The sequence below is a fragment of the Ambystoma mexicanum genome, chromosome 9 (assembly GCF_040938575.1).
Source record: "Ambystoma mexicanum isolate Mex_15411 chromosome 9, UKY_AmexF1_1, whole genome shotgun sequence".
Lineage (NCBI taxonomy): Eukaryota > Metazoa > Chordata > Amphibia > Caudata > Ambystomatidae > Ambystoma > Ambystoma mexicanum.
The window spans coordinates 1,115,477,754-1,115,499,417 of record NC_090931.1 but is presented as its reverse complement, the minus strand read 5'-3'; the positions used below and the strand labels follow the sequence as shown (position 1 = coordinate 1,115,499,417).

The window sequence follows — 21,664 nt, the reverse complement described above, 5'->3', positions numbered from 1 at the left end:
TTCCACCTAGAGATATATCAGATGAACCACTCGTCACTCCCCCATCCTTTCCATCCCTTCTTCCCACCACCACATGGCATAAAAGTATGTTTCCAGGCCCTTCAGGCGCTGCACTGTCCTCCGATACACTATGGCAGCATTTTCCGAAAATGTTGACACACAGCACGCTTCCCTCCAGCCTACCATCGTCGCATCAAATGTTCGCTGACATCACGGCGTACTGCAAGCCAATGAGACTTTTGTCCACGCAGGGAAATGGGTCCGCGGAGCGGAGGCAGATATTACTACTTTTTTGAGATGTACATTTCAGTTCTTTGCAACCAAAGTACTGGTCGGATTTCCACCAACCACACAAACGCCCCTGCTCCTTCCGCAAATTTGGTTAAAATCCATCCAGCCGTTCGGCCTGTAGGCGTGTGCAAACTTTTTGCCCATTCAGTCTATGGAAAAAATAAATAAATGCTGGGGGCCCCCCTCCCTATAAATTTGCCCCGCCTCATATCTATTTGTGGCTTGGTGAAGCGTTGTTCCTTATAAAATTCCACACCGTTTCACCAAACTGCACCGAGTTTTGCACAGTTGCCTGTACCTATGAAGTAATGAAAGCCGGGTAGATCAGCTAGTTTTACCTTAATTGTAGCAGATTACCATAACCAGCATTAACAAATCTAAGCATTCAGGAAATGTGTAAGTGACATTTATAATCTAAATTAAATAAATGATCCACAACCTTTTTCAAGCAAATAAATTTGGTACTCATGCCATTGCCATGAAAATAGAGATTTCTAAGTGCATTCCATTTTGTCTCAAATGAAAAGATATTCAGTAGATTGCCATCTGATCAGCAGACTTATTTCCCAAAATAATATTGGAAATCGTATTAGAGAAAGCATACTTACACAATTTTCCATTTAGGGTGTTGAAAATGCATATTATCACTAAAAAAATAGCTTTTAGAATATGAATTGTGATGTTTTCCAGTGCTTAAGTGTATTTTGTCTCGAGTGTTTGTCTTCTACGAATGCCAATGATGTAAGACCATGCAATCTAATTTTTACCAATTACCAAGTAATTCTTATACACCCACTCATGAGGTGTTGCACATTTTTAAAATCGATGATCTTTTAAAAAAGAAATTATTTCACTGACAAATGGCACCCTGGGGTTATTAGCCCTTTTAAACCAGCCTAGGCATGCATTGCAAAAGTCACTTTGTATCTTGTTCTAAAGTTCAATTTAATACATTTACGCATTTTCTAACTTTTATAACAAGGATACAACCACAGACCTAGGAAAGCAAGCCCAGGGGAATTAGTTAACGAATAAAAAGTCATACTCACAACTGATATAAAATGGTTGTTTTTCCTGCATTATCCAGACCAACAATGATTACTTTGTGCTCTGAAAGAGATTATAATGGTTATTATAGCGGATAACATCCTGATTAAGAAAGAATATGTGAAAATCAAAACAATGTGAACACAAATCTTAACTTGAATTGATTAAACAATGTTCCATTCTAGATTTCGATACCTGTAACAAGGGTGGGGTGACAGAAGGAGTACTGCCCTGCAGAAGTACAGGGAGGAGTAGGGATTTCTAACCTCCTACTCAACCCCACACGACTATTAAACCAAGAAGGATCTCAACCATAAAGGTTGAACAGTAACAACATGAACGGTACATCTTTGCCGCTAGGTTATCAGGGTCCAAGGGCTGGTGAATGTCTTCGAGAGGTGTGTGTGAGCTATAAAGTAAGCATCTCGGGGTATAAAATAAAATGAAAACATTTTAAATTGAGCTGCTATAAAAAAAGAAAATTGGAGCCTTGCATGAAACTAAAGATATGCCAATAGGAACACCCACAACCCACATGTGTAAAAGAGTCCCAAAGGGCCTGATTCACAGACGTGTTTTAAAATGGTGCAATTCCAAAAGGAAATCGTTCTGTGAATTAGGCCCAGGATATGCAGACCTTTGGACAAAATGTGCACTCTGGATTTGCAGCAATGTTTAAATTGAAGCATAGGGCTTAAACATGGCAAGGGGAGAGGTCTTAAATGTCACTGTGGTGCTTAAAACTAGACCCTGGGGGCAGAACCACTTGTTTTTGGGACTCTTGTCGAGTCAGCCTTCTGGGCAATTTCCAGCTGTTCATGATGGTGGCCAGTAAGTGTTTCCCATGCGTTCATATTGTGGTGATTTCTGGAGTTGCTTGCTTTCAGATGGGTTTGATAAACACAGGTCAAAAGCCAAATAGCCTGCTAACCGGCATTTGCCCAAAAAGAGACAACACAGTGATTGTGGTATGCCAAATGCAAGGTAACCCAGCTTTATTGCAATATAGATTGGGGGAAATCCCAAGATTAACAGCCAAGCTCTCATCCAAGAATTTCTCCACACCTTAACAGGAAACAGCAGGTTTTATAGGCATTTTGATGTTGATGTCACAGTTATGAACACCTATTGCTCCTGGTCATTGGCTCCCTCTACAAAGCTACATATAAAATTCTATATGCCCACAACTAATGATTGGACAATTCTTATCCAAGATCCAACCCATAAACCATCCCATAAAATGTGCTACCTCATGAAGCCTAAATATTATTAGTAGGCTCTAAATTACTTCTGAGGTGAAAAAAAAAAGAAAAAATAAAAAGACAGGTGCTCATCGGTTAGCATGCGGTTACACTCTCCATGAACTGGTTGCACGGTGGCATGTTCTATGTAGATGGGAAGAGAAGACCAACGTAACGCCTTTGTTCTTGCTCTCATTAAATTAAACAGCTGATATTGTCCCTGCCATGATGCCTCGAGGACCTGTTCTTGCAACCATGCCATCCTGGTCGCAACACATTTATTAATAACTAGGATTATGAATCATTCTGCTTTCACCACGTGTGCAGTAATAACCAGGTTACTCACCGTAGTGACCGCCTTACTCCTAGTCCATAGTCCCCTTTCCTCCATACTTATGGGAAATTCCTCCGCCCTGTGGGACGGGAGCGGAGCACTTTGTAAAGCATCAAAAAATCTTTGCAAACATGTTTGTTCTTCCTCCCTTTCTACGCGGGGTACCGCACGCGGCCGTAACCCCGCCCATCAGTCCTTTTCTACCACCAGGTCAGAGACCTTTAAGCAATAACAGAGGAACCTTATTAGAGGGGACGGCAGGCGGGCGTATGGAGGAAAGGGGACTATGGACTAGGAGTAAGGCGGTCACTACGGTGAGTAACCTGGTTATACTCCTACATGCCGTCCCCTTTCCTCCATACGTATGGGATATTCCAAAGCACTCCTTACAGGAACTACTGGTGGATGGAAAACTCCTTAATGAAAAAGGTTCTTCAACACAGCCTTGCCGCTCAGGTCGAGACAATAATGCTTACAAAAAGCAGTTGGGGAGGCCCATGTAGCTGGTTTTGCAATGGTCTCCCAGGGGACATATTTCTGAAAGGCAACAGCAGCTGCCTTGCCCCGCACCAGGTGTGCATGAATACCTTTGGGAGGCTGCAACCCTTGGACAGTGTAAGACAACGTAATGCAAGCCGCAATCCATCTGGAGACAGTCGCCTTAGAGGCATGTCTACCTTGTGGATTACCAAAGGTCACCAATAGTTGAGAAGAGCTCCTAAACTCCAATGTGCTGTCTAAATAGAACTTAAGAGCCCTTCTAACATCCAAACAATGCAGAACCCTTTCCCCGTCTGAAGCAGGGTTCGGAAAGAAGACAGGCAGGGAGATTGACTGATTCAACCACCTTCGGCAGGAAGAAGGATTTGACTGTAGGACCACCTTACTTATGGAAAACCAAAAAGGGATGCCCCACTGACAAAGCCTGGAGCTCACACATGCGCCTTGCTGAAGTAACGGCAACCAAAAGACACCTTCCACGAAAGGTGATTAAGATCCTCCGTGGCCATTTGTTCGAAGGGTTTCTGGCACAATGCCGTAAGGACCACGTTCAGATCCCCCGTCGGGTGCGGTTTGCGAACCGGGGGATAAAGGCGCATCAAACCTGCAAAATGTCTCCTAATCACTAGATTAGACAGAGAATAAGAGCATTGGTCCGTGGATAGATAGGCAGATACCGCCGACAGGTATGTTCAGCATGACAGAACATGAATGCCCGACTCTGCTAGGTGGGATACGAAGGACAACAAAGTGTCAATTGTATCCAGTGACAGAACCTAAGCCATTTGCTCCTATACGGAGACCTGGTCGAGGGTGTCCTGGCTGCCTGAATAATGCGCATGTTATCAGCTGACAGGTTCAGATGTTCTAAGAACCTGAACTCAGGCACCATGCCACCAAGCTGAACGATTGTGGGGAGGGGTGCCACAGCTGCTGACCCCAGTGAAGCAGATTGGGAGTCACTGGTAGCCTGATCGGTGCACACACCGACAGGTGTTGAAGTTCTGAGAACCAGAACCTGGCCGGCACCACGGGACTATGAGCAGAAGCGAACGGTTCACCGTGTTCTTTAGCTTGCAAATCGTCTGATGAATTAGAGGCAGAGGCGGGAAAGCATAGGTCCTCATGTTGTGCCAAGCAATCTCGAGAGCATTGCCCAGAGAGGAGGCTCCAGGCCGTTCCTGGAGGCGTACAGAGGAAGTTTGTTTGCCGACGTCGCGAAGAGGTCCACCTCCGGCATGCCCCAACGCAGGAAAATCCATGAGAGGATCTCCGCCTTCAGATCCCATTCATAGCTGACCATTGTCCGCCGACTGAGGGCGTCTGCCGCAACGTTCAGCTGGCCCGGGATATGTACTGCTACCAGCCAGACACCATAACGAACCGCCCACTCGCAAATCTGGATGGACAGGTCCACGAGTGGGGGAGACTTGGTGCCCCCTTGCTTGTTGATGTAATACATTGACACCCCATTGTCCGTGCGGATACAGACCACTTTGCTGGCAATGACCGGTCTGAACGCCTTGAGCACTAGGAAAATCGCCAGGCGCTCCAGATGATTTATATGAAGGAACTTGTCCTGAGGCGACCAAAAGTCCAAGACCTGAAGAAGATCCAACATTGCACCCCACACCAGCAGGGAGGAGTCCGTTGTGACCGTCACCATCGGTGTTGGGTCCTGAAAGCCCGCACCCACCGACAGGTTGCTGAGAGACGACCACCACTCCAGGTCTGCCCTCATGGAAGCCGGAATCAATATCAACTTGGGAGCCGGATCCACTGCCTGACGCCAAGAACTTTGAAGAGCCATCGGAGTCCACCTCATATTGAGACGAGCGAGAGGTAAGGCCAAGACACAGGAAGCCATGAGTCCCAGAAGCCTCTGGAACTACCAGGTCGACATGCTCTCCGACTGCACAAAAATCTGACACGTGGCCAACAGATCCGCCATTCTGTCCCCGGTCAGGTAAACTCTGCAGTCGATCGTGTTCCAGCAAAAACCCAGGAAAATCAAGTTCTGAGAGACTGTCATGGAAGATTTTTGCCAGTTCACCGACAGCCCGAGATGGAACACGAGCTGGAGAAGCTGCAGATTTCACGCGGCCTTCACCGGGCAAGGGCAACGTAAGACCCAATTGTCCAAATACGGATACACATGGATACCCTGCAGACGAAGATAAGCTGCAATCACTGACATCTTCGTGAAGACACGCGGCGCCGAGCTGATGCCAAAAAGAAGCACTCGAAATGGAAATGCTCTTCTCCCACAGAGAAACGGAGGTATCTTGTGTGTGGATTCCAGATCAGTATATGCATTTACGCATCCTGAAGGTCCACCACGCTGAGCCAATCGCCCATCTCTAAAGAGGACCGTATCTGGCCGGGCGTGATTATCTTGAATTTCTCTTGGGGTAGGAAAAGATTGAACTGGAAAAGGTCTAGGATGGTGCACAGGCCAGCTTGGTTGGGTTTGGGCACCGTAAACAGTCGGGAATAGAAGCCTTCCCCTCGCTCCCCTAGGGGAACCAGTTCCACTGCTCTGAGGTCCAGCAACTTCTGAACCTCGGCTCTGAGGGAGGGCGACCCCGACTGCTGGAAAGGAGGGTTGAAGGGTGGGGTAGGGGGTAGAGGTAAGCGGAAGCCTGCCCGAGCGACTGACAAGACCCACCGGTCTTCGGTGATTGTCTGCCACGCCTCCTAATGAGACGCAATGCGTCCTCCCACGGGGATCTCGTGCGACCGCGGAGAACCCTCATTTGGCAGGTTTTTCGGTGGTGTTACCACCTGAACCTGAGGAGGAGGCTGAGGGACGGGAGAAAAACCAAGTCCGCTGCTGCCTCTGGCGGGAATTCCATGAAGGGGTATCCACTCTGTGGGATTTCCGATCTAGAAACCTCCTAAAACCAGAGGAAGGCCGGCTTTGTGACAATGGTTTGGGTCCTAAAAGGGGTTTTAACCAGGACGGACAAGGACTTGGCTGTCTGGGTGCTGTCCTTCGTTTTGGTCAGCTCCACATCCGTTGAGGAATTAAAAAGCTCCTTACCGTCAAACGGCAGGTCCAGCACTTTGTCCTGCCCCTCCTTTGAGAACTTGGTGGCATGCAACAAAGCCTGCAGAGAGGCATCAACTCCAAGCATAAGGCCCCAAGCCAAAGTGTCAACGTGATGAGCCTCGGCCTCCAGCAGATCCTGGGCCAAGACCCTGGCATCCGACAATCCCGCCTTAAAGTCCTCCAGCTTCTCGACCGGAATGAACTCCTCGAACTCCGACAGACCTTTCCACATCTTCATATTTGCCCCCGCTAACACCAGGTCTGCATTGGCCTGCCGTAGTTGCAGGGCCGAGTTAGCGAAAAGCTTCCTCCCAAAGGAGTCGAGGAGTGTAACGCTCACCTGATTCCCACGGAGGCGCGGGTTTTGGCAGGAAGGTGTCTAACACGAAACGTGATGTGCAGGATTCGGTTGGCTTCTGGGGTCGAACCTCTCCGCACTGTGTGTCGGACTCGAAGGGTGAGGTTTCTGCAGGTGAAATAATATGGGGGTTAAAGGTCTGGGTTGTGAATGTCCCTATCTCTCTCCTCTCAGCCTGACTGTTGAGCCCCCCTCCCAGGTCAATGTGCTCACCTTAGATAGGTGAATGCTGGGCTCTCCATCTGCGTCTAGTACAGGGTGCCGTTGCCAGTTCCTTCACTGGTGAAACGTTGGCCTCTTGACTTCAGAGGATGGGTACCGTCATTGTCTGCACGACCGGTAAGTTTCTGGACACCTTTACTCTTTATAGTCTTTTTATGCGTGGCGGTGAAGCGCCTGGAATTGCGTAAGTATGGCAAGCGCTCTTACTGTCTTTCTTTGTCTTTGCAGGCGACGATGCAGAATGAAAGAATCCGGAATTCGCCGCGTGCCGGTAAGTGTAACACTGCTGTGGTCTATGAAGATGCAGCGTGAAGAATCCGGAATGCACAGCGTGCCGGTAAGTAGAATAATGCTGTTTATCTTTGCAGGTGAAGATGCAGCGTGAAGAAGCCGGAATGCACAGCGTGCCAGTAAGTATGATAATGCTGTTTATCTTTGCAGGCGAAGGTGCAGCGTGAGACACGGCCGCTGCCGATGGATCAGGTAAGTAAACCCTGCGTGTTAAAGTTCGTTCTGCTAACCTGTTGTTTCTGGTCTTTTGCAGGTGCTGATGTTGATCGGGTACAGGAATGGTAAGTATAATTCTTGCAGATTCAGGATCCAAAGAAGAAAGGCTGGAACAGACTCGGTGAGCGTTCTGCTGCAGATGCAGAATAACGCGAAGCAAATTTCATCAATCGGGTGTGGTTTAAATAGCCTAGGAGTGATGAGACGTCTCCTTCCACGGCCCCGCCTAGGTAAGAAAAGAGTTCCTGCTTCCAGAAGAGTTCCAGTGCTGTATCCAGGGAGTGGAGCTGCCCCACCCAGGTAAGAAAGTAGTCCCATTTCACCGAGGACTTCTAAGAGTCTGGTAAGTAAGCAGCATGGTCTGCCACAGGTAAGTCCACCCAAGCACCTTCACACCAATGATGAGCCCGGCGCTTCCAGTGCCGGGACCGATGCTTCTGATGAGCCTGGTCCACCGGCGCCAGGACAAGGTCCAAAAGGTCCCTGTGGGGACCGGCTGGTGCCTAGGATCAGGGTTAGGGGCCTGCTTCCAAGGACGTTGGGCTGGTCCTGACTCCTTGGAAGCAGTGATCATGACAAGGAGCTTGTCCTCTTTCCCCAGAACCTGAGTAGCCGTCATAGACGAGGATGCTGCAGGCCTGGACTGTAAAGTGGCCGCAGCCACCACCGTGGAGGGGGCGGGGGGGGCGGACAAGATGCTAGGGCCACCTCTTACGAAGAATGCAGCCTGTAGCGCGCGTCAATTTTCTTATTGACGAAAAGTCCAGAGTGTGGTTTCTCCCAGACTCTACGGGCCTCAGCCAAAACATCCTTCTGCAAGAACAGGCCGGTACGCTCTGAAGGAGACAAGGTGAAAGCCCTCGAAAGCACACCCTCCTGCGGAGCGGGTGCCTCAGGCACTTGGACATCCAATAGACACAACATGTCCAGCACCCGGTCGTGATAAGCTCTAATAGAGCGGGGCTGGTCTTCGCTGTCCTGATCGCCCTGCGCATCATCCGACAGGTCAGGATCCTGCTGAACCACGTCAGGCACTGCCTTGTCCACCAGGGACAATGGAGGCAAGGGCGGAAGGGTAGGGGGAGGACCCGCAGACAAAGGCGGCGCCGGTGGAACCACCGGAGGCACGGGTGCAACCGGTGGTGCAGGTGGGTATATCTCCCTAAAATGACCCTTCAAATACTCTCTCATGGGGTCGGTACGCACGAGTACCTGAAATTTGCTGAAAAAAGCATCCTCCGGAGAAAGCTTTGGAGCTGCCGGAGAAGGCCTCTCATGAGGGGGATAATTCCAGGGACACAGAGGGGAAGGGGTTGCCAAGCAGACCCATCCCCAGAGGTGTCCACATAAATCAAGGGTGCCGAACACACAGGCAGCAAGATGTTGTATGGAAGGGGCATCCGAGCGTTCCAATCGTAAACCAGACGAAACGGATGCGCACAAGAAACCTTATGTTCACCAACAGAACCAATCCCTACACATGAGGCCAATGGCGTAGTTGTAAGGGAAGCGCCCAAAATGGCCGCCGTGGTCTTGGTGGGAATGGCCGCCATTTTGTTGTCACCTGAGGGGAACTGCGGCACGTGTGGAAATGAGGCAGGGGTCCCCATCGATGGATTAGGGTCTTCATTTTAGCCTTTACGCGAGGAACCTCGGCCAAGCCGGTACTATGTGGCCTGGGATGTTTCTGCAACATACCACTAGCCAAACTAGCCTTCACAGGAAGGAACTCGGCACTGCCGGTAAAGGAGGAACTACGGTTTGAATCCTTGCCCCCTCAACGGTTCGGGCGTTGCCACAAGAGCGGAAATGGTGAGAAATACCTTTCACCGATAAGGCCTTCTCAGACCTCTCAGAACTGTTGGTAGCCTTAGCCACTGTACAAGGGACCTCGGACCCGGGTCATGTAGAAGCCTCTTCACGGCGGGCCTCGAACATACGTTCGGGATCACCAAGCCCAGCCAAGGGAAGTCCAGGTTTTGTTCAATGATTAAATTGTGAATTTCGATTGCGTGAGCTCCTAGAGATCGGGCGTTGATGAGGGCACTTTTGGAGCTGGTGTGCGGCTTGGGTTCAGCTGCAGAAGCAGGCTTGGGCATCTGAGGATAAGAGGCATTGGGCGTTCTGACAGAAGTCCAAGCAGTAACTGGATTGTACTTTTTGTTTTGCCGGAAATCGTTGGACTTAGGTGATTTGAGTGTTACGAGGGTGGGGGTAATACTGCGATGGAGTAGTTTGGTGCGTGATCTTAGGCGAAGGGTCCTACTGTTCACTACGATGAGGTAGTTTTGATGCCTGCTGAGGGATGAGTGGGTGGTCAGCTGTGAGATCTGTGGGAGAAGACTCTCTACCAGAGATCATGGTGGTGATGCTAGGAGTATGGGCCTGGTTAAGGCTATTTGGAAATGGTGATAAATGTGGTAGGAAGGGCGTCGGGCAGGGTATAGGGTAATGTGTGGGCAAGCCAGTCTGGCGAGACCATTTCTGAAGGCATGGAAGTGGCTGCCTGTGCAAGGTGTGCTATCTTGGACAAAGCACAATGGGAGCATAGTGATGAATATCCAACCAAACATAGCGGTTTTCAGTAAGGGTGAGGCTGGAGGGGAGGGTCTGTAGCACTGGATATGGCATAGGGCTCAATGCAGGGTTTGATGACTGGTTTGACACGGCTAAATAAGATTTGGTGCCAGAAAACCAATAAGATAGGGTGGGCTGAGTGCAGTGAACTATCACGGCACAGAATGGCAGGTGGGCTGAATGCAAAATGCTATTACAACTAAATGCACAATGCTATCGCTACACAGACTGGCAGTATTAAGGTGGGCTAAATACAAAAAGCTACCAAAGCAGTATTAAGGTGGCCTGAATACAAAAAGCTACCAAAGCACAGAATGGCATGTGGGCTGAATGCACAATGCTATCGCTACACAGACTGGCAGTAATAAGGTGGGCTAAATACAAGAAGCTACCTAAGCACAGAATGGCAGGTTTGGCTAAATACGATACGCTACAATGTCACAGTATGGCATGAAAGTCTGCATGCACCAGGTTAAGTGAACAACATTTAACATAATGGGTTAAGACACCATGCTCCCGGGAGAACACAATTTGGCATGAGAAGCTTATTACACCAGGCCAATAGGAGCATAATAAGGCGTAATCACAATAGTACATAGTGAATCAAGAGTGTCCTCCGACGCTTAACAGATCAGGTCGGGCGGGGGAAGAGGACCTCTAGCAGCAGTTAGGTGTACGCACAGCATTAAGACTGGGTGTAGGACAGATGGGGCAGAGCTGTGCAGGATGGCAGTGGCTAGGTTGGTTTCGTGAGATACGACGCGGTTAACTAACACGTATACACATATAAGTAGGGGCTGGATTGTACGAAGACTGTTGGTGGAGAGACTATAGTACTCATGTGCATTTTACTCTTACAAGTAGTTCAGGTTTTAGGTAGGTGTAACGAATCAGCACCCACTTGCAAATTTAAGTAAGGGTACTTTGTGCCCCCCCCCTACTGTGTTTAAACTATAACACCTTACCCAAAATGATAGGGGGGGGGGAACAAGTTACTTACCTGTAACTGTTGTTCTCCAGCATGGGTCTGGCATGGAGTCACATGCTCCTGAATATTCCCCGTCATCAGGCTGGGAATCCTCGGTAAAGAAAAAATCAGTATCAGTTTCGTTTCTGATCTGTCTTTTGTAATAGTAACCAATCACTGATCTCTGCGTCATACTGACCACAGCCAATGACTGCCATCTCCCTAAGCCCCGCCTCTGGCAGCCATCTTCAGATTTTTACCGCACGTTCAAGTGTTGGGAGTCCTCGTGCTTAGCTCTCGAGCTTTTACTGTGTGTTTTGCGCTTTTTCAGGTGAAATTTCACATTTTTTCAGTTAATCGAGCCTCAAGCTCTACCGTTTCTACTCCCGTTAACGAGTACCCGTTGCGGGATTTTCCTACGCCCCTCAAGGGTGAAGATTTCATTGAAATCAACCTATTGGAGGATTCCAGAAGATTCGCGGCCTACTTCGAGATGGCCCAGGACGCGAGTTTGTCACCCGGACCCAAGCTGTTTCGCAGCTGCCCTGGATGCGGGCTGCAGAATGTTTTTAAGGAGGATGAACATTTGCGATGCCTCTACTGTCTTCATGGGGACAAGACTCATGTAGAGAAGGACTGCCAGTTCTGCAAGAACTTGACAGAGCGGACCATGAGGGACCGTCGATCTCGTCTCGCCAGCTGGTTGGAGAAGGGCTCAACGGGTGAGAAGAAGAAGAAAGGGTCCGAGCGGGCTTCTAAGTCCTGTGCGGGCGCCCCGGCGATGGGGGCCCAACACCAGGCCAAGCGCCGCGAGTCCGCTGGCTCCGGGAGCGCCGAAAGGTCAGGCTCTTCGGTCGCCAGGCAGGGCGCACCTTCCCCGGTACCGTCAACCACGAGCCAGCGCTCCGGTTCGGGGAAGAGGAAGTCCGAGACCCCGGGTAAGCTTCGGGAGAAGCCCCGTCCGGTCTCGGGAGAGGGGGAGCGAGGCGTCGCCCCTCCCCCTAAGGAGAAGGCCCAGGACGCACCTAAGGTGGTGAAGGCCCCTACCCAGCAGGCAAAGGCCTCTATCGAGGCGATCGCGGCGACTCTGGCCAAGCCGGCAGAGACCCCGCCAGCGGAGACTGCCTCCGGGACTAGAGTTTCCCTGCCGCCAAGGAGGGAATCCTCTTTTCAGCCCATTGTCATGGCCCCCATGATTGAACAAGGGGCGGGGGCACGGTAGCCTCCTTGAGCTCTGAGGGGGAACTGACAGAGGTCGCGAGGAATCTCGGAGTACAATTCGAGAAGGTTTGGTCCCGCAAGGAAGATCCTCGGGAGATAACCGAGGAAGACAACAATGGCGAGGAAGAGCAGCCTTCCCTGCCGACGCAGCCGGAACCTAGGCCTCAGGATAGCTTGGCGGCCATTTTGTTTGCGATCCAGTCCTTATGCTCTGAGATAAGGACGCGATTACCACAGCCCAGGCTGGAGGACCCGCAACCTGGCCCGTCGGGAAGTCCTCAGAACAAACGACGGAGGACCCAGCCCTCTCCTCCGCTCGCCCCCGTAAGGCCTGCAGTTCCCTCCTCATCCTCCCACGAGTCGGGAGATGACGGTGCGGTGGGCTCGACGACGGGTTCTGAGGGCGACGGAACGGGTGTCCCGTCTCCCGTCGCACAGGCATCTCCGCCCGACGAGATTGGCTCGTTCCACGCCATGATCGCCAGGGCGTCCGAATTGTTCAGCTCTGCCCGGAGGAGCAGAAAAAGGAAGGTTTCCTCTATCAGCGCCGGGAGGCCAAGAGGAAGACCGTCATCGCGGCTCCTCTAATCGATGACATCTGGGAGGAGGGCCTGTCGGTACTCAAGAACCCCTCCACGGCACCAGCCAAACGGGACCGGTACGAGAAGAAGTACCGGGTCCCCGGGATCGCTCCCCTGTGCCTCAGGGCCCAGCCAACGCCAGACTCGGTCGTCTCGGCGGCGGCGAAGAAGAAAGTGGCGGGGTCAGGAGCCTCAACGTCGAATTCCCCTCCGGACGGCGAGGGAAAGAAGTTGGATGCCATGGGGCGACGGGTCATTTTGTCGGCAGCGACGACGATCAAAGCGGCCAACGCCCTGGCGATCGTGGCCCGTTACGACAGGGAGCTCTGGTTTAAACTTGGCCCGATATTGGACTTCCTACCGGACGACAAGAGGTCCGAGGCACTGGAAATACTTCAAGAAGGCGAGGTGACGTCGAACCACGCCATAACGGTGGCAACCGATATTGCCGATACTGGGTTCCGCCAGCTGGGCAACAGAGTTTGCCTACGACGACGGGGTTGGCTCCGGGCGACCGACTTCCGTCAGGACGTCCAGACCAGGGTGTTGGACATGCCGTTCGACGGCAGCAACTTGTTCGGGAAGACGGTGGACGAATCCCTCCAAGCCATAAAGATGGACACGGAGAAGGCCCGCGCCCTAGGAGCCCTTCAGCAACGACTGCCCTTTCGGAGCTCCGGAGGCAGACAGGGGGCCTCCAAGGGATCCAGCGGTGGCTCGTCGTCCTACCGCCAGGCGGCACGCTCCTCGTCTCAGGAGGCCTACAGGGGTCACGGCAAGCAGGGAGCACCTCGCCGCCGTCAGCAAGGTGGCCAGGGTGGCAAGGCCACCACCTCCAAGCAGGACTGAACCGACCGTGGCCTCGGGCCCCCACCGAAGCACCCCGGTGGGAGGCCGGCTGACGAAGTTCGTCGGTGTGTGGAAGTCCATCTCCACCGATCGTTCGGTGCTGGATACCCTGGCAAGAGAACACTATCAAATTCCTGAAGAAGTGCCCTCACATTCCACCTGTGGCCAGGAAGGAAAATCACGTCCCGCAACTGCTGTTGGAAGTACGGGCGATGCTCAAGAAAAGCGCCATCGAGCCCGTCCGGAAGAGGCTCCGGGGTGTACTCAAGGTACTTCCTCGTCAGGAAGAAGACGGGCGGCTGGCGCCCCATCCTGGACCTTCGTCATTTGAACAAATACATCAAGGAACAAAAGTTCAGGATGGTCACCCTCCAGCACGTGCTGGGACAGCTGGAGGAAGGCGACTTTCTATCGTCGCTGGACCTGGAGAATGCATACTTCCACGTTCCCATCCTCAGAAGTCACCGAAAGTTCCTCAGGTTCGTCGTCCAGGGACGCCACTACCAATTCAGAGCACTGCCGTTCGGATTGAAGTCAGCCCCCAGGGTCTTTACCAAGTGCCTAGCACCTGTGGCGGCGCGGCTGCGCCTGCAGGGGATTCACGTCTACCCCTACCTGGACGACTGGCTCATCCGCTCAAGGACGAGGGAACTCGCCGTCGAACACACTGCGAGGACCGTCCAGCTACTCACAGACCTGGGATTCGCCATAAATTACCCAAAGTCCCACCTGGTGCCGTCGCAGGTGGCCCCGTTTCTGGGAGCGAAGCTCGATACAGTGAGGCGCCTGGCGGCACCGTCGGAAGAACGGACGAAGACCATTCTGGGCAAAGTGCAGCGCCTGCTAGCCACAGACGTGGCCAGGGTGAGGTCGATCAAGTCCCTCCTGGGGATGATGTCCTCTTGCATCTACCTGGTGCGCCTATGCAGACTACGGATGCGCCCTCTTCAAGAATTTCTCGACGCCCGTTGGATGCAGGCGACGGGCACCTTCGAAGACAGGGTCCCCCCAGGTGTTCCAGCGGGCGATTCAGTGGTGGGGGTTCGAGCGCACCTCACGGCAGGCAAGGACTTTCAGACGCCGGCGTACCAGGAGACGGTGACAACGGACGCTTCCCTGGAAGGTTGGGGCGCTCACACCGGAGATCTCCACGCAAGAGGCCTCTGGCTCCTGGAGGAGAAGCTCCTGCACATCAACATCCTGGAACTCCGAGCCGTGTTCTGGGCTCTCAAATCGTTCCTCCCGTCGCTCAAGGGCAAGGTGGTGCGGATCTTCACGGACAACACCATGACTATGTTTTACATACGGAAGCAGGGAGGTACCAGATCCCCAGCCCTATCCAAGGAGGCACAGGATCTGTGGCACTGGGCGGTCGCCCAGGGGATGTTCCTGGTTCCCTTCCACCTGGCAGGAGAAAGAAACACCATTGCCGACTCGCTCAGCAGGGAGCTGCGCGTGTGTCACGAGTGGGAGCTGCGCCAGGATCAGGTGGATCAACTCTTCCGACGGTGGGGCAAACCCCAAATCGTCCTGTTCACAACAGCGACGAACTCGAAGTGCCAGAGGTTCGACAGCAGGTTTCCCCTGCCAAGAAGCATGGGCCATGCGTTCTCGTTCCCCTGGGACGGCCTATACCTGTATGCGTTCCCTCCGTTGCCGTTGCTGCTTCGACTCATCAACCAGCTCAAGAGGTCCCGGTGCAGGATGATCCTCGTCGCACCGGCGTGGCCGAGGCAGATCTGGTTCCTGGACCTTCTGGACTTGTCAACGTCCCCATCCATCAAGCTGTCGGCAGACGTGGATCTTCTCTCCAGAGAAGGAGGCGCCATCTTCCACCACGACCCAGCGTCGCTGAACCTGCAGGCTTGGCTCCTGCAGCGCTAGAGTTTGGACTTCCATCTTAACGAGCCCCTGGTGTTACCTGTTTTCTTCCCGTCTCCTTCGTCGCCGGCCGAGAGGACTTTGCACTCGCTGGATGTGGCTCTTTACTTGGTCATACTGCCACTTCACGTGCTTCCAAATCTGAAGATGGCTGTCAGAGGCGGGGTTTAGGGAGATGGCAGTCATTGGCTGTGGTCAGTATGACGCAGAGATCAGTGATTGGTTACTACTACGAAAGACAGATCAGAAACGAAACTGATACTGATTTTTTCTTTACCGAGGATTCCCAGCCTGACGACGGGGAATATTCATGAGCATGTGAATCCATGCCAGACCCCATGCTGGAGAAAAGGATTTCAGAGCCAAGAAAAAGAAATTGTTGCTCACCGTATCAACTACTGTACTCCAAGCATGGTACTTTTTTTTTTTTTTTTTACACTTCAGGAAGTGGACAACACTTTATTGCATCACAAAGCATTGTTTGCATTTTTACGCACAGCTGGATACATGCACAGTCCCTTCCAGTCTCCCAAGCATGCCAGAGTCCTTCACCCTCTGCTCAAGCCGTTAACTGGCTGATGACAAAGATATTTAAGAAGGGAAAGGTGGGTGGGGGGTGGGTGGGTGTATTGAGCTCGAGACTCTGGACTAGGAGTACAGTCAGGTCTCCAGATAAGGGTCGTACCAGACCTTTTTATGCACGAAAATCTTGAATTTACGACAGCTTAATTATTTTCCTGCATACATTAACGCACAAGTTTAAAGCAGAGGGCAGTGCAAAGGTCAGGTTTACAGAAACCAGAACACTGCTTTTGATTTATCTGCATGGATTTAAATTGTAAGCCATGGAGAAAAGCTTCTAAAACAAAATGCATTTCTTTGAAGCCTTTCAAAAAGAGAAACTGCACACCGTGATAAAAGGCATGGTTTCTTTCCATTCAGCTTCTGCGGTGTTGTGTGTAGATGCTCATGGAGCAAACAGAACACTGTGCATATTTATTTTTCTAGCATTTTAGGATTGGTTTGATTAATAAGATGGAAAACTAAGTTGCAATTGAAAACTAATCTCTAACAAATTATGCTATGCTTTTTTTCCATCAAAAGCAAACCAGTATTGCACAATTACATGTTCCTGTGCTGTGTCCATAAATCATGCAGAGGCAGATCATATTCATTTCACACACTGTTTTCATAATTAGAGTGTAAATTAAATTATGAGTAGGAACAGTCTAGTTTACATTCATTCAACCTTGCAGTCCACGGGGTACATTACTATAAATGGCCAGTGGCAGAAGTGAGTATATGCTCAAGGGTGAGTGATTGTCTACAATTAAGAAATGCAAAAACTGACTGCAGAAGTGCAAGCGCTTTTCAAAAACAAAGTTACATTTGTAATTGAAATAGTAACTCAGCAAAACCTGTCCCTGTGATAATCCAGATAGGTATTTAACTTTATGTAGCGCTTCATATATGGTTCGTCCAATATCTAGGTATTGTGATTATTATACCTCAGAGGATATTCAGTTTACCGACCTCTGAAGGATGTTAGCCAATAAGATAGGTCAGTCAGTTGAGCACTTGTTGCTGTGGTCTGTAGGTTGCAGGTTTGAATCCAGGCAAGGAGAACTCAGCCTTTCATTCTTTCGAGGTAGATAAAGGAGTACCAACTTTGGTTTGGTGATAATTGTGATAGATATGTTCTTTGTACAAAGCTTTGCCAAAAAGCTCTATATAAATAACAATTTGACCATGAGATTAGGTATAGAATTTAGCATGGAGTCTTTGCCTCTCTGCAATGTTGTATAATAACATTGGCATCCCATTAGGTAGTACTAGCTCCAGTAAATGAGGACTTTCATTAAACATCAAAAGACAATTCTGCCATTGAACCTCAAAAAACACACAATACTATTCATGTTTGCTTTACTATGAAATTGGGTAGGTTTTGTGTTTTCTACATTTAAATGTATACATGAGAAATCAAATGGCCAGAAAAGTCATTTTTACTTTCTTGAAATCACATTTGCTCTCAAAGATTAAAAATAGGGAGTAAAAATACTCCACCTCAAAATCTACAGTAATTACAATGGTAACTTTCTTACTCTTATGTTCTGGCCACTTGCCTCCTTACTTGTGGGAAGTTTCCACAGATGGATATAAGAAGGGGAGTATAGCCCTAATGCTAATCTATCTGAAAGGTTTTACAGATTATCCCCACTGCACATCTGCTCTGGAGCACCCATCCAGACGGTAACATCTGCAGAAGGCTGAAGGAAAGCCCAGGTTGCTTACCGACAGTGGATGCACCGATGAAAGGTAATGGGAGCTGCTTTAGCCATTACTAGATGGCAGTGAAGCGCTTTAGGAGGGGACACGCATTGAATAAAGTAACTCTTGCAATACAGGAAATTATCCACCTAGCAATAGATGCCTTGGAAGCCCAAGCACTTTAATTAGGACCTCTGAATGTAATAAAGTCTTTAAGGACCTGGACTTTAGTCCTGTCCAGAGTGCCAACCTCACATCTAGACATTGAAGGACCCTTTCTTCAGAGAAAGGGTTTGGGAAAAGAACACGGAGTGTGATCTCCTGATTTTAAGTGGCAATTAGATTAATCTTAGGACAATGGGGGATGGGGCGGGGGGGGGGGGGGGAAGAGATTGACCTTATCCTTATGGAACACTGTAAAGATACCCCCACTGTAAAGAGCCTGACTCTCTCAGATTCATCTTGCTGAAGTGATGCCTACCCACCTGGGGGTAACCAGACGTGGACTCCCTGCTCACTGTGCTTAGACAGGCACAGCTTCACCTCACTAATGAGGCACAACAAGGATGAAACACGTGTATGGGGTTTCTGATGGTACTCTTGTTCAGAGAGGAATTGCCATAGTATTTCGGTGCTGGACTGCCCATGTCGGCGGGACAAAGACTGATATGCAAATGGATATTTCCCATCTGTGAAAGGTACAGTGAGCAAAAAGCGTGTGCTGCAAACTCATCTCAGAACAGGTTATCATGCCATGTTCTTTCTGGAGAGGAGCGCCTGCTACCTTTTTTGAAATAGTACCCTCATTACAACCCTATCCTTGCGGAACACAGTAAAGGGTGGCTTAGATGAAAGTGCCTGCAATTCACTCACTCCGCGAGCGGATGTAACCGCAACCAAGAAAACTGTCTTGAAAGACAACAGTCTCAAAGGACAAGAGAGCAAGGGTTCAAACGGAGCACCCATCTGGAATTTCAAGACCAAATTTAAATCCCAAACCGGCACCTGAAACGGGGACGGTGGGAACACATTAGTGAGACCTTTAAGAAATTGGGAAATCAAAGGAATCTTAAAATAAGAGCATTCTTCAGACGATCGCTTGAAGATAGACAGCGCTGCCAGGTAACCTTTAATGGTACCTACTTGAAGACCCGTGTGGGCCAAAGAAACCAAAAAAGAAAGACCCATGGGAATGGAACACTGAAAAGGATCAACATTATGTCCTCTGCACCAGTCACAAAACTTACGGCAACGGTACAGGGATTTGGTTGCTGGCCGCATGGCCGAAAGCAACACCTCCATCATGTCTTCCGGGAGGTCCAATCCTTATACCTCAGCCTTTCAGAAACCAAGCCTGAAGGTTGAGTCTTGACCTCTGGATGGAGAACCTCCAAATGAACTGCCGAGAGAGAAATTCCTTGCTGGATTGCCCAGAACCAGAGCTGCATTGCCTCTCTGCACAACAGGAGTGACCCTACCCCCACACCCTTTTTTGTTGAGGTAATGAATGGCCACTGTGTTGTCCATCATGATCAGGACACTTCCCCCGCACAGACGGCAGCCTGATGGCTCTCAGCTCCAACAGGTTGATGTGGAGTTTGGACTCCGACAGAGAGCAACGACCACTGGCTGTCAGATCGTCGGCATGAGCTCCCCATCCGGTGAGGGAAGCGCCCATCACCACCATCACCTCTGGCCAAGGTTGCCAAAATAGCTCCCCCTTCATCTGATTCCCTTTCGCTGGCCCACCACAGAAGATCCTGCGAGACCGAGAGTGGAACCTGAACAGGATCCGACATCTTGCCTGAGAATTGGGACCACTGCATCTTGAGGACCATTGCAAGGATCTCATCTGCAGTCTGGCCTCTCGCACCAGGAAAATGCAGGATGCCATGAGGCCGAGCAACCTCAATAATACGAAAGCCAGAAGACTCTGGGCCTGTTGAAACTTGTTCACCATCTGTACAATGTGATGAGCCCTCACCTTGGGAGGCAAACACTTCCTTAAGGGCGTGCCCAACACATCCCAGATGTACTGGAGCTGTTGAGGTGTCAGGTGCAATTTCTTGAAATTGAGGGAGAAGCCCAGCTTGTGGAGGGAGCGGAAGGCGAGATAGATGATCCGGAGCTTGCTCGGGAGAACGTGCACGGATCAGCCAGTAGTACAGGTAGGGGTAGATGTGAATCCCCCCCACCCCCCTGGTCTGAGATACGCTGCCACCACAACCATCAGCTTGGTGAAGACCCTCGGGACGGAGGTCAATCCGAATGGCAGGACCTGAAACTGAAAGTGCGAGCTGCCAGCCGCAAACCTCAGGTACTTTCATGTGCAGATTAATCCAAAGCACAGAAAGTAAGCATCCTGTAGGTCCAGAGACACCAACCAATCTTGAAGTCGAAGGGCCTGAAGGACCTGAGAAAGAGTAACCATCTTGAACGTGTCCTTCTGGAGGAACTTTTTCAACCAACGCCCAGTCCAAGATGGGTCTCAGTCCCCAGTCTTTCTTTGGAATCAAAAAATATGGGTAATACCATCCCTTCTTCCTCTCCGATACAGGCACTAGTTCTATAGCACCTTTCTCCTGCAGGGTGCAGATTTCCTGCACAAGGAGCGGATCGGGAAGCTTCAAAGAGACTCCCGGTGGATTGTCATGAGGCCGCTTTAGGAAGGGAAGGCAGTAGCTATTGTCTCCAGAATCCACGCATCCGTAGTAATAGCTCGCCATTCTCCGAGATACAGAGACAGTCTGCCCCAACCGGCGAATAATGGAACATGGATTCAGTTATTTTGGAGTGCTGTGGCAGCGCCTGAAGGCAAAGAGGCCGATAGTGGCATTGGCACCTCTATTTCCCAGACCACCACGAGTACTTCTTCGTTGACCCCTTTGATTGCCGGTTCCTCTCTTCGTACCAAAAGAGGAGTAGTAACGAAAGGAACCTCCCCTCCACTGTTGTCCCCTAGGATGAAAAAACGGAGGTTGACGCACTGCTGCCCCCAAAGATTTAGCAGCAGCTTTGGAGGTCTGCAACCGCTCATGGCTCTCGTCAGCCTTACTGCCAAACAAATGAGAGCCATCAAAGGGCATGTTCAGAAGACAGGCCTGTACATCTGGAGCAAAACCAGACTTCCGCAACCACGCAAACCTGCGTACAACGGTGCTCGCAGCCAATGACCAGCTAACACGGTCGGCCGTGTCCAGCCCAAGGGATTCACACACGACATCCTTGCCATCCTAGACGAGAGCAAGGATCCCATCCCTTTCTTCCCCCTCGGGAATATGCTCAGCCGCTAGAGAGACGCAATTCCACATTGTGTGAAAATCTTGCCAAGGCACAAGTGGAGTTGGTGGACTTCAGCACCATACTCCCCACAGAAAACACCTTGCGTGCCCAACCACTGAAGCGCTTGTCGTCCCTATCAAGAGGATGGTAGGGTACGCCGCCTGCCTTGACGTGGCGTAGCCGCCTGAACCACCAAACTCAGGAGTGGGTTGAGTGGATAGGTAGCTGAGGTCGCTACTGGAAGGGCGGTATAATTTAGTTAATGACTTGTTAACCGCCGGAAGTGATTCCAGGGTCTGCCAAGCAGCCGCCACCCTTTTTCACAAAGTCAAATGAAAAGGCAACCCGGGTCAGTGGATAGACCTTGTTCCAAAATATCAGTCATGTCATCCTGAACAAATGCATCTGGAGGATTAGACCAACCAAGATACTCAGTAACCCAATCCATCAGTCTCTGATAAGAGGACTCAGCATCAGGCCTGCCA

At 50.6% G+C, this 21,664-nt stretch overlaps 1 protein-coding gene across 1 annotated transcript in view; it reads right to left on the bottom strand.

Moving 5' to 3' along the window:
* Nucleotides 1-21,664, bottom strand: part of ARL5A (ARF like GTPase 5A) — a 311,540-nt gene that overhangs the window by 203,364 nt on the left and 86,512 nt on the right. Inside the window, exon 2 of the mRNA XM_069616456.1 lies at nt 1,341-1,401. Within this exon, the coding sequence (XP_069472557.1) occupies nt 1,341-1,401 (61 nt within the window). The remainder of the gene's footprint in view (nt 1-1,340; nt 1,402-21,664) is intronic.